This window comes from Hesperophylax consimilis, chromosome 19, assembly GCF_061612785.1.
Source record: "Hesperophylax consimilis isolate HC1 chromosome 19, BYU_Hcon_1.0, whole genome shotgun sequence".
In the NCBI taxonomy this organism is placed as follows: Eukaryota; Metazoa; Arthropoda; class Insecta; order Trichoptera; family Limnephilidae; genus Hesperophylax; species Hesperophylax consimilis.
Window position 1 is genome coordinate 25,144,079 of NC_142854.1, and position 13,217 is coordinate 25,157,295.

At 34.2% G+C, this 13,217-nt stretch overlaps 1 protein-coding gene across 1 annotated transcript in view; it reads right to left on the reverse strand.

The window, feature by feature from the left end:
- Positions 1-1,551: 1,551 nt before the first annotated feature.
- Positions 1,552-13,217, reverse strand: part of LOC149415040 (hatching enzyme 1.2-like) — a 32,851-nt gene continuing 21,185 nt past the window's right edge. The window contains exons 5-6 of the mRNA XM_089642983.1: positions 4,854-4,990; positions 1,552-1,635 (exon numbers count right to left, since the gene is read on the reverse strand). Of these exons, the coding sequence (XP_089499109.1) occupies positions 1,552-1,635; positions 4,854-4,990 (221 nt within the window). The remainder of the gene's footprint in view (positions 1,636-4,853; positions 4,991-13,217) is intronic.

The following is a 13,217-nucleotide window of genomic DNA, read 5'->3' on the forward strand; positions in this document are numbered from 1 at the left end:
GGACTTAAAGCATAATACATTTTCATCACTAACTAACCATTACGCCGTTTCCAACAGGGGTAGGCAGAGAGGACAGACCGACAAACAACTCGGTCTTGACACACACTCCTTGCCTCATTCACATTCAAACATCGTCTCATAAATTCTTTTATTCTGAATCTTGACATGGACTGACTCCAGTGTCTGATTCACTAGATTGTGCTGTGCCTTCCTCGGGCGTCTACGACTTATTTTTCCATTCAAACTTCTTCTAACATTCAAATTTGCGTCATACATTTTCATCATTCCCAAACCATCAGATCGTGTCTTTCTTAATCTTAATCATTACTCTTACATCAGCCTTGCATTCTTTGGGGTTCTCCACTCTTCTCACACAATCCTACATGGTTTTACCACACATACGCCTCTGGGATCTTATTTCTACAGCATTCAGTCTATTTTAATCCTTTCTCAGCCAGTACCAAACCTCACTGTCATACATCAGTGTAGGGACCAGCACTCCATTATGAACTGCTAGCTTTGCTTCTATGGACAGTTTTTCCTAGCGCCAACTGCGTTCAGTCCTCCATAAATGGAGTTACCTGCATTTACCCTTCTTTCAATATCTCTGTCAGCCTTCCCATCTCTCGTAAACATACTTCCCTAAATACACAAACTCATCCACCTGCTCCAAGTATTCCTCATTCACAACTATATTGTACACTGCTTTAGTAGTCTCTCAAAAAATATAAGGCAATTACACTTAGAATAAATAATTTCTTTTTTAAATCCCGTCGTCAGGGAATTTTTAATTGAGTTAGTTTGGGTGGATAATTATGTCCTTTGACTCCAACAATATCCTCATTGGGATCTCCCGTGATAAGGATTACATTTTCGTAGTATTAAAATTTTGTAATATGGATACTATTAAGTTATTATAAATATATAACATGGTTTTTATTTGTTCAGTGTTTGGTTTTGGTTTCAGTGCGTAAATTATTTATATCCGATCTCACTACTGATTTTCTTGACTATTTTGTTGAATAATTGTAATGGTTTTCTTAAAAATCACCTTCAAGGTTACGATTATGTTGGATTGTTGTTGACCTTGATCTATTGGTATTTCAATAGAAGATACTTCCCTTGGGCACTGGTGCATAGTCGGCAAGCACACCAACCGCGCTCCCAGCACGGTGTCACTTGAAAACTGATCGTTTCTACGACTCTTCCTTGAGTTTACTTCAACAGCGTGGCTGTGGATTGTGGAACCATTTTCTCGGCCTCTGTGTTTCCTCCCTCCTACAACAACAGAGTCCCTCCACATGGCATCCCCAAAATTATGTCGAGTTGATGTTAAGAAAAACAAAATAGTTAAGGTTTTATTGTAGTTCATGGTTAGGTTAGGTAAGTTTTGAATAATACAACTTTTTGTGTTCGTTCGTTTTATTGTCAGAATGAAGATGTTCAGATGTTTTGTTTAGAGAATAATGACTAAAGAGGAATATAATATTTACAATTTAGTATCAGGTGCGTTGAAAAATGATAGTCTTGGTTGAAAACGATTCATTGAAATTAATAGCACCTGTATAGAGACCTCAACTTGGAGATGTCGCCAGCGCTCATGCCGAAATTCTGTCCAATGGTTTCTTTAGTATGCTGGAAAAAATTAAAACAGATTAACAATCTTACTAATAAACGCGTTTTAAATTTCATACAATGATAAACAACCGTTGATGTACAAACATACATACAGGGTTTTCCAATAAGAGGTGTTATTTTGATATTCAATCGTAAAAGATCAATGGTTTATTTTATTTTATTTATTTTTTTTATTAAGGAGAAAAAACAGATACAGATATCAATTGACAAAAATATATACGAAACATCAACTAAAGAATTCACCTGCATCCAAACTATTTCTCACGAATTAACTTAAACAGCAGTTAAAAACATTTACAAATATTTTCACTTATAAATAGGGGAAAAATATATACATAAGAATATTATTTTACAAATAGAGATATGAAAGAAATGCGCAATATCCTTTTAAGAATTTACAAAGGGTAAAAAAAAAAAAAAAAAAAAAAAAAAAAAAAAAAAAAAAAAAAAAAAAAAAAAAAAAATAAATAAATAAATAAATATATATATATATATATAGATATATATATATAGATATATATAGATATATATATATAGATAAATAAACAATGTATAGATAAACAATGTTAAACAGAAATTAAAAAATATATAAATATATTTCAACGAAGTATGTCTAAGTTGTACTTTGATCTTTGTAGGAAAACAGTCTTCATTTTTCTACTAAAAGTAGTGCGTGTATCAAAAAATAAGTCAGAGTCCTTGAGGTTTTGATTCTGATTAAGTGATTCGCACATTCTTCTGATTGGATCTCTGACACCAGCATTTGTACGCGTCCTGCTAATGTGGAATAAGTCGTTAAGCCTTGTTACTCTGGGTGGTACTTTGAAGTTTATCAATTTCAGTAAGTCGGGACAGTCAATAACGTTGTTACAGATTTTATACAGAGTCATGAGATCAAGGTATGTTCGCCGGTTAGATAGAGTGGAGACGTTATAACTCGAGAGCATATTTATGTACCCGCGTTTAGGTGCGCTCATTCTGTAATTGAGGAATCGGAGAAATTTCTTTTGAATACTTTCAATATTTTCTTTATAGATATCGTTTAGTTGATTGTGTAACACGTAGCGCCGTCTTGTTGAAAGTAAACGCTGTTCAGATTGATACCATTCAATTTCGGCTATAAAAATCATTAATCATCTCTCGATAGCGCAATCCATTCACCGTAACTGTTGCTCCAGCCTCATTTTCGAAAAAGTAAGGTCCAATGACTACGCCGGACCATAAACCGCACCAAACAGTCTCACGTTGAGGATAGAGAGGCTTTTCAACAATAATTCTTGGGTTTTCAGAGCCCCAGATGCGATAATTTGGGTTGTTGACGAAGCCACCGAGGTGGAAATGGGCCTCATCACTTAAGATGATTTGCATTTGATTCACTCAAGTGAATTTTAATAGTTTTTAGGCGTAGTTTTTACTTGTCAAATGTTAAAAAATGACAGCTTCAAAAGTGACATCTACCGAAAAAAACGGGCTATTCAAAATAACACCTCTTATTGGAAAACCCTGTACATACATCCACAAATATAAAAATGTAGGTTTCGTTGTTTGTACCATATATACCTACTCTAAAACTACTGGACGGATTTTACTGAAAATTTCAAAGTTTTATCTTATTAGTGCCATGTGAGTTTAGAGTGTAGATTTAATGACAGAAGATGTCGGAGACGCCCGAGGAAGACTTTAGCATTATCTCTATACTGGAATGAGACAAAGAGTCGATTTAAAGTCGAATAATTGGTGGAATAATTCGAGGACGCCCGAGTAAGGTATGGCACGATCAAGTGAAACAATGAGTTTATTAACTCCTGGGAGTACAATGCTTTATATAATATACTATATTCTGTATTGTATACTTTTAATAAACAAAAAAAAAAAAAAAAAATGCTTAGTATAAAAAAGTATAGTATTTCGGCATTTGACATATAAATGCATTCACAAGTCCCGGAGCAACGCTGGGCACACGTCAGCCAGTACACAATAAACGTTACAGAGAGAAGTTCTCAGTAAAATCATCATTATTAATGCCAAAAAATATGCTTTGGATAAATTGAAGTTTTTCCTATCGGTTTGCTTTGATAGAATAAAAATAAAATTGTCAATTACTTTATTAAAAATATAAGCGTAAACTACTAAAAAATACATTTTTTCACTAGAAAAATAAGAACGCATATCAGAAACAATTTTAAAAAAATAAAATTTAATCCCTATACATATTAATGACAGTTTTCTTTGATTCATTTTTATGAAATTATTCACAAAATAAATAAAAACAAAAACTAACTTTACATTTTGTTTCTATAGTCTGTGTGACAAGCGATTTTTATGCTTATCACCTACATTTTTGGTGATATAAGACACACTAAGAATAACCCTTCTTTGGCTTGTGTATTCCTCGTATAGAGTTAAATATAGAGTATCGTTTTCAAGATACACATTGCTGACACAGTGGAAGAGATATGTTCATCTGTGTTTTAGCGTTGACAACTCTCAAAGTCATTAGTTATACTCGAAATGTTTTTGGGATCAATTTTTAGAAATGGGTTTTTTGAACATGAAATGAGTGGGGAGGGGAAGGAGATGGAAGAGAGGAAGGTGGAGAAGTAATCGGCTATTCAGATCTGGTTACCAAACACGGCCAAAGCCATTTCAAGCCACGTTTCAATTCTGAATGGTGGTATCTTCCAAATGCAAACAAAATTGGATTTTTATAAACACGTGTTCCGACATCGTGACAATTTATTAGTATTTTACTAATAGTTTATCAGGAAACCTATTAATTCATTTGCTAAGTGCTTAATTTGTTTTTAACCGGATAAGGAATAATTTGAAGAGATTCTTAATAAATTTGTAGGTTTTTTCCGTGCATATAAAACAAACGGTGACCGGATAAATCATCACAATGATAATTCATCACAATGATAATTCTTCACATCTTTAAAAAGTTACATATAGTCATGGAAAGTGATGAAACAAACACTTTATTAACTGGGTTAAGTAGGTTAGGTTAGGTTATTAATTTTGTTTTTCATCGTTTATAATGACTTTATATCACGTTTTAAAAGTGTGTTGAATTATCACTGTGTTGAGTTATCATGGAAACAAAACAAACCCACGTTTGCGTTGTGCGGTTTGTGCGTTCTGGTCATGCTTTAATGTTTATCTTTGTTTCATTTATCTTTGCATGTAAAACATCTGTTAGTTACAAGTTAAGTTACCCTGAGAGGAACGATGGTCTTGCTGCCGTCGATGCTGGCTGCATATTCAGAGTAATGCATCAGACTTCCGTAGTCGTACGGAACGTTGAGGTTGGTCACCTGGGTTATGGTGTACTTGTGGAAGTTGTGTTTTTTTCCTGAATAACATAAAAAAACACATCATTATCTATTTCTTTATGTTCCCCATTAACCTCAAGAGCTACTCGTTCCAAAATCATGTTTAAATGTAACGATAACAGGACTGGGCATTTCAAACATTCCCTTGTACCTAGATGTAGTATCCTGTAGATTCACCTTAAAAGGGACTTGGGTTCAGGATTGATTATAATACGTAAGGCTGGTTGAATATTTACAGAGATCGTTTATTGCTTGTTAACTGTGAGACTACAGAATACCGAATGGCAATACAGACTACCGCCGAAGTGCTCCCCGCACCTCGCGGCCCGTAGGTAGGTACAGAGTACCACATTCTCCCCCACTTAAGAGGAGAACTCCTACCAGGTTTACATCTTACCTGAGCCTGTTTACAACATATTTATAGAGTTATCATATATAGCAAAATTATAATAAAGGTTGTTACACATTAGTTTTTTCTATGCCGCAGCCTTCCAGTCCAAGGAGACTGCCACGGTGGTTCCTGAAACAGAGGAGAAGACCCATTAGCCCCTTTCCGAAAATAATGGGAAAGGTCTAGGTCTGATACTCTCATATCAGAGCCTAGATCGTCACTATACACTTTTTCACGCTCTTTAGGATTCCACCTTACACTCATTGGTGTCAGTTGATCCTCATGTCTTTTCCAGATTTGCCCTGTGTCTTTTATGAAAATTAAGTAGGTATTAAATCCAATTCTTTTTTTAATGATACCTACCACCCAACCTTTTTTTCCTCTAAAATCCTTAGTCATCACCTTTTTCCCCACCACAAATATATTCATATTTCTTTTCTTAGATTTATAACTCTTTTTCTGATTTTCTCTACTAACTAATATTTTACTCTTTACTTTATCCGACATACACCTCTCCCCCCTCCTTTCCGCAATCACTGGAGAAATGAAATCAAACACGGACCTTAATCGTCGTCCTAACATAGCCACCGCTGGTTCTACACCAGTCGTGATATTTGGGGTATTCCTATAATCAATTAGGAATTTTGTTAACCTATCATCGACGTCTCTCGGTAACCCCCCATTATGTAAAATCTTTTTTAAAAAATTTTTACACGTTTTAACTCCGTTTTCAGCTAACCCATTACTCTGCGGATGATTCACAGGAGAAGTGATGTGCTGGATTTTTCTATCTTTACAAAAACGCTTAAATTCTTCTGAACAGAAAACAGACCCGTTATCCGATACAATAGTTTCTACAGTACCAAATTGAGCAAACATCCTCTTTAATTCCCTTAAAGTATTATCCGTATTAGCTTGTTTTAAATTAATGCATTCTATCCACTTGGTACTTGCATCTACTATAATTAAAAAATTTGTATTAGCCATCGGACCAAAAAAATCAATATGTATCCTTGCCCACGGCTTTTCCTCAATCGGCCAATGTTGTAAAGGAGTTTTTGGTGGATTCGCCTGATTTTCCAAACACTCTTTACATGATCTAACTAAATTTTCTATATCTATGCCCATTTTTGGCCACCAAAAATATCCTCTTGCTAACCCTTTAGTTTTAGCTATACCTAAATGTGAACGATGTAACATATTTAACAAATCCCCTCTCATAGAATTTGGAATGATGGCTTTATGTCCCCAAAAAATACAATCTTCTACTAAAGACAACTCATCTCTAATTTTCCAAAAAACCCATAACTCACTATCTTTTGTAATTTTCCTTGGCCAACCCTGCCGTAAATATTGTTTTACCAATGATAATACGTCATCTTTAATAGTGGTTTCCTTTAAATTATCAACATTTAATGGAACCTGAGAGTTATCACCAACATAAAATAACAACTCTTTTTCAATATCCTGAAAATTAATGGAACTCAGCTTCTCAATATATAAATCCTCCGATTTATTTGTCTCTTCTATTGGTAATCTTGATAAAAAATCTGAACAATTTTTTTCTGATGCTACGTATTCAATTTCATAGTTAAACCCCGCCAAAATTAAACTGTAACGTTGCAATCTATTAGCACTCAACACAGGAATGCCCTTCTTTTCTGACAAAATTCGTACTAACGCTTGATTGTCGCATTCTAATTTGAATTTCCTACCGTATAAATATACAAAGAATTTTTTTAATGCAAACACTATCGCTGTTGCTTCTAAATCTAAAATACTATATTTACTCTCTGTGTCTGTCAATTTCCTTGATGCAAACGCTATAGGTCTACTACTACCATTTGAATAAGTATGTAAAATTGTCGCACCCAATCCCTCTAAGGATGCATCCGTTACTAATTTTACTGGTAAACGTGGATCAAAATGTACTAATACGCAATCAGAAGAAATTTCTTTTTTAAGTTCTAAAACTGCATTTTCACAGTCCTTTGACCAAATCCACTCCGAATCTTTTTTTAATAATTTATATAGAGGTCCTAACAAACTAGATATATTCGGAATAAAATTTCTATAATAGTTAACTAAACCTAATAAACTTCTTAACTGATTAATATTACATGGGCTACTAGACTCCCTTATTGCTTTAACTTTACTTTCTAATGGTCTAAAACCTTCCTTCGAAATAAAGTACCCCAAGTATTCAATACTTGTTTTGAAAAATTCACACTTTTCTTCATTTACCGTGAGACCACAAAGTTTCAATCTATTCAAAACTGCTAATAAATTTTTATTATGTTCCGCAACTGATTTGCCCGTAATCAAAATATCATCGTAAAATATAATTGTTCCGTTTAAACCTTGCAATGAATTAAACATAACCCGCATAAATATACCTGGTGCTGCATTCAAACCATACACCAGTCGAGTATATCTATATAAACCTATATGTGTAGCTATTGTAGTTATATCTCTACTACCTTCACTGAACTGTAATTGTGAATATGCCATTTTCAAATCTAATTTAGAAAACATTACCGCTCCACTGATTTGTGTCAATAAATCCGTAATTACGGGTACTGGAAATTTATTTACAACCAAACCTGATTGGATTAACTGTTAATTTATAATCTCCACAGATCCTAACTGATCCATCTTTTTTAATTATTGGAACAATGGGAGATGCATATCTACTCGTTTCTACTGATTGTAATATTCCCTCTGAAACTAGTCTATTAATTTCATGTTCGACTTTATCTTTAATAGCTAAAGGTATTTGCCTTGCATTGCACATTTTTGACTGAAATCCCTCTATTAATTCCAGCTCAACGCTATATTTATTAAATTTCCCTAATTTATTCGTTAATACGTCTCCAAATTGTGTTTTCAACTTATCGACATCCAAATTGCTTTCTTCATTAGCACCAAAATTATTTACTACCGTGCAATTATTCAAAAAACTAATGCTAATCCCAAATAATTCCATAAAATCCCTACCTAAAATTAAATCCGATCCATTTTCAATAACCACAAATTCAAAATTTTGTTGATTATGTATTTGCTTTATTATATACATGTAACCAATAAATTTATTTTACCGCTCGCTTTTAGCGGCTTGTTATCGTAACTCGCTAAGTGTAAATTAAATTGTATTAAATTAACATGATTAAAATATAATTTATAGATACGTTCGGGTATGGCACTAATTACCGCTCCTGAATCTATCATTGCCTCGAATGAAATATCATTTATTTTCAATTTAATTACATACGGTTCAATCCTCTTATTAATACTTGATACAAAAATCTTTTTTTTAATGCACGAAATATTTCTACAAAATTTAGCAATGTGACCTTTTTGACCGCATTTAAAACACTTCGAAAATGTATTATTCACAACCTTGCACTCTGATTTAAAGTGCCCGAATTTATTACAATTAAAACACTTTTTCTGTTCCGAATCTAGATGCTTCAATTTCGGTTTAAAATTATTACTATCGCGCGATGAACTTCTACTATGCCTCGAATTTAAATAAACACTTCGATGTTTCGATACTGATGGATTATTTTTCGGACTTTTTGATCGTGAACGTGAACTAGCTACTTGATAACACACTTTTTCATCTTTAAAATTTGCTTCTGAAGCCTCTAAACACGCTGCGATTGAAATTAATTTCTCAAACGAATTTTTTTCGCCCTCACTGAATAACCGTTCTCTAATTCTAGGGTTTCTTACTTTACAAATGAATAAATCTTTTAAATTATCTTCAAATCTAGTACCGAATTTACAATTTATGGATAAACTTTTTAACCGTGCCGCAAATTCTTTTACACTTTCTCCTGATTCATTAACTACATTATAAAATTTTGATCTTTCTTCAAACAACGAAGTAACATTTTCACAATAATTACCCAAAAATTCACACAAAATTTCTACTGTGACATCATTTATTTTTTTAGGAGTAACCAACTCAATCAATAATTTAAAAGTTTCCTCCTCCAAAGCGTTCAAGAATATAGCTCGTTTCTTTTCGGCAGAAATTTTCTCATCATATAATATGAAGTAATTCTCCAATCTTGCTTTGAAAACCCCGAAACAATCTGATTTATGACTGAAGGTCTCTAATGGTTTGATTTGAGCCATGTTTTTACAACAAAATTACAACAATATTATTAAAAAAAAATTATCAACACAAAACTTAAACTATGGACTTAACATAAGGTTAATGATGTTGAAGCTCTGGTTCTGGTCATCTACTCCCTCCTGTTGCAGATCTTCCTTCTTAACCTCGGCTGTACTCCAAGAATAGCTCTCGACCGATAGTTCCCAAGGATCCGCTCTCAGCTGCTCCTTGCTCCAATACAGCTCCCAGCTGTGCTGCTGTTGTTCAGCCCCCGGCTTCTTATGGTTTGAAATATATATATATACAGCTCCCCGCTGAATATTTATCCTCTTCACGATAACTCCGCTCCCGCGTGATTATCTGGAACTATTTTTTTTTTTTGATTCTGGTTTCGTAATTCAGCTCCCCGCTGAATTATTTTCAATCTTATCTTACAAAGATTCAACGATCCTGTTCTATTAATGTAGCGAGACTCCCCGTCCGTCACATTTAAAAAAGCACCGCCATTACGTGAATACTCTCCGAATTTCTTGAATTTTAACAACACGTTTGCCGCGTAAATTCTTTTAAACTTCGCCACTGTTTTGATAATGACTTAGTTTCCTCGTCGCCACTGTAGTATCCTGTAGATTCACCTTAAAAGGGACTTGGGTTCAGGATTGATTATAATACGTAAGGCTGGTTGAATATTTACAGAGATCGTTTATTGCTTGTTAACTGTGAGACTACAGAATACCGAATGGCAATACAGACTACCGCCGAAGTGCTCCCCGCACCTCGCGGCCCGTAGGTAGGTACCGAGTACCACATTACATGAAGTTAGTACGAGAGCTATTCGTTCCAAAATCATGTTTAAATGTAACGATAACAGGACTGAGCATTTCAAACATTCCCTTGTACCTAGATTACATGGAGTTAGTACGAGAGCTACTCGTTCCAAAATCATGTTTAAATGTAACGATACAAGGACTGAGCATTATAAACATTCCATTGTACCTAGATTACATGAAGTTAGTACGAGAGCTATTCGTTCCAAAATCATGTTTAAATGTAACGATAACAGGACTGAGCATTTCAAATATTCCCTTGTACCTAGATTACATGGAGTTAGTACGAGAGCTACTCGTTCCAAAATCATGTTTAAATGTAACATACAAGGACTGAGCATTATAAACATTCCATTGTACCTAGATTACATGAAGTTAGTACGGGAGCTATTCGTTCCAAAATCATGTTTAAATGTAACGATAACAGGACTGAGCATTTCAAACATTCCCTTGTACCTAGATTATATGGAGTTAGTACGAGAGCTACTCGTTCCAAAATCATGTTTAAATGTAACATACAAGGACTGAGCATTATAAACATTTCATTGTACCTAGATTACATGAAGTTAGTACGAGAGCTATTCGTTCCAAAATCATGTTTAAATGTAACGATAACAGGACTGAGCATTTCAAACATTCCCTTGTACCTAGATTATATGGAGTTAGTACGAGAGCTACTCGTTCCAAAATCATGTTTAAATGTAACATACAAGGACTGAGCATTATAAACATTCCATTGTACCTAGATTACATGAAGTTAGTACGAGAGCTATTCGTTCCAAAATCATGTTTAAATGTAACATACAAGGACTGAGCATTATAAACATTCCATTGTACCTAGATTACATGAAGTTAGTACGAGAGCTATTCGTTCCAAAATCATGTTTAAATGTAACGATAACAGGACTGAGCATTTCAAACATTCCCTTGTACCTAGATTATATGGAGTTAGTACGAGAGCTACTCGTTCCAAAATCATGTTAAAATGTAACATACAAGGACTGAGCATTATAAACATTCCATTGTACCTAGATTACATGAAGTTAGTACGAGAGCTATTCGTTCCAAAATCATGTTTAAATGTAACGATAACAGGACTGAGATTAAATTAAAATACTCAGATTAAGCGGATCTATTTAACTGCTCGGAATGTAGGCACAAGAATGCTATATTACAATATTTTCATCTTAGTCCACTTATAAGTTTTTCATGTACTTGTATATCTTACTTTTTATAATCGTTTCACTGTTCTTAATATTATACTTTCAATAATTAAATTATAAAGTTTTTCACCAATATAATATGGATAAGATTACAAATTTGAGGTAAATGTAAGTATAAAAATGTAATTTTAGTTTTCCTATTAGTCTGTAAGTGACTTTGAAAATGTCGATGGTTAATGCTGAATAGAGTCACTCTGTTGATTGGCGAGTTCTGACAGGCAAAAGTTCTTTCCTTTGGAGAATTAAAAAAATCATGGGATCTGCCACGAGTACCTATACTTGTTATGGGACCTCTTTCAAAATAGGTGGATCAAGGTTCCAGAGATTAAGTTAAAAAACTGTTTATTGGCTCCCAGCTTCTTTTTCAAAATTGTAAATTCGTAACTCGACTTTTGCGAACTTTTAAGTCTAGTCAACTAAGAGTACCAACTCGATCCACTAGGAATAAGGACGTATTTCAATGTCACCGTTCATAAACAAACTATAAAGCAAACTCGACAATTACTCTCTTACATATAGGCCAGTGCAATTAGCGCCAAAAAGGGGGTCGCGATCGAAGTAATTCCGGTAGTCCCAATTTTTTTTATATGTTATATAAACTGATCCCCTGATGTAAAATCTGAGTTTCCGACCTTGGCACACCTGTGCTCGCGCCGCCATTTTGAAAAAACTGGCCGAAATCGGGCCAAAATCAAGTTTTTCCAAAATATCTCATTTCCAATGCAAATTTTGGCAAAAGTTTTTAACAAGTATAATAGAACATAAAATAACCTACAACTTTTGTGAAAACAAATTTCTAATATCTCTAATAGATACCGAGGTAGAAAGTCGTAAAGGTGCGTATATTTTTGAAAAAACAAGTTTTTTGCGCGACTAGGTTTGGTTTTTTATAAATACCTCGTTTCCAGTGGAATTTCATGAAAATTTTATTGATACCAATTATGTAGAACATAAAATTTCAAAACAAGCTGTTGATTTAAAATTTAAAATTTTGGTCAGGGATTTGGTCTGACATGACCATCGAACAAGCTCTGATGAGATCGATGAAAACATCTGGAGGTTTGACCCAAGGACGGGGAATCACAGACAGTTCCATCCTTCGTTGGACTGCTGGATTTGTTTATCTGCATAACATTTGTGAGGGTATCGAGTCATTATCGAGCAGTGGCACAATCGGGGATAGCAAAGTCACTTGTCACATGGCTTAAAAGATGGGGAAATTAGCTATGTCTAAAGTTATCAACCAGAACATTGGAAACCTACACTTAAAACGTAATGATGCGATAGTTTCTCTTGCGGCGGTGACCAGCAGTTTCAAAAATCAGGGTGTGACTATGGCAATAGATCCATTAATGCTATTCCATCGTATGTGTATTGCCAAAAAGTCTGAAAGTGAACATAAAGAATATTTTCAATATGAACTCTCTCCTGTACCATTGTCTTTTTTCTCAGAGGAAGGAATGCGCAAAGGAACAAAGTCTATATTTTATTCATCATTCAACCCTCTACCAAATAATACAGAACTGGGAAGCAGTAAAATACACGTAATTGATGGAGGATATTTACTGCACAAAGTTGTATGGGGTCGTGCTTAACCCTTTTCAGTAATTTTCCAGCAATATGTCAGGTATGTACAAAATCATTATGGATCCAATGCAGTAGTGGTATTCGATGGATACCCAG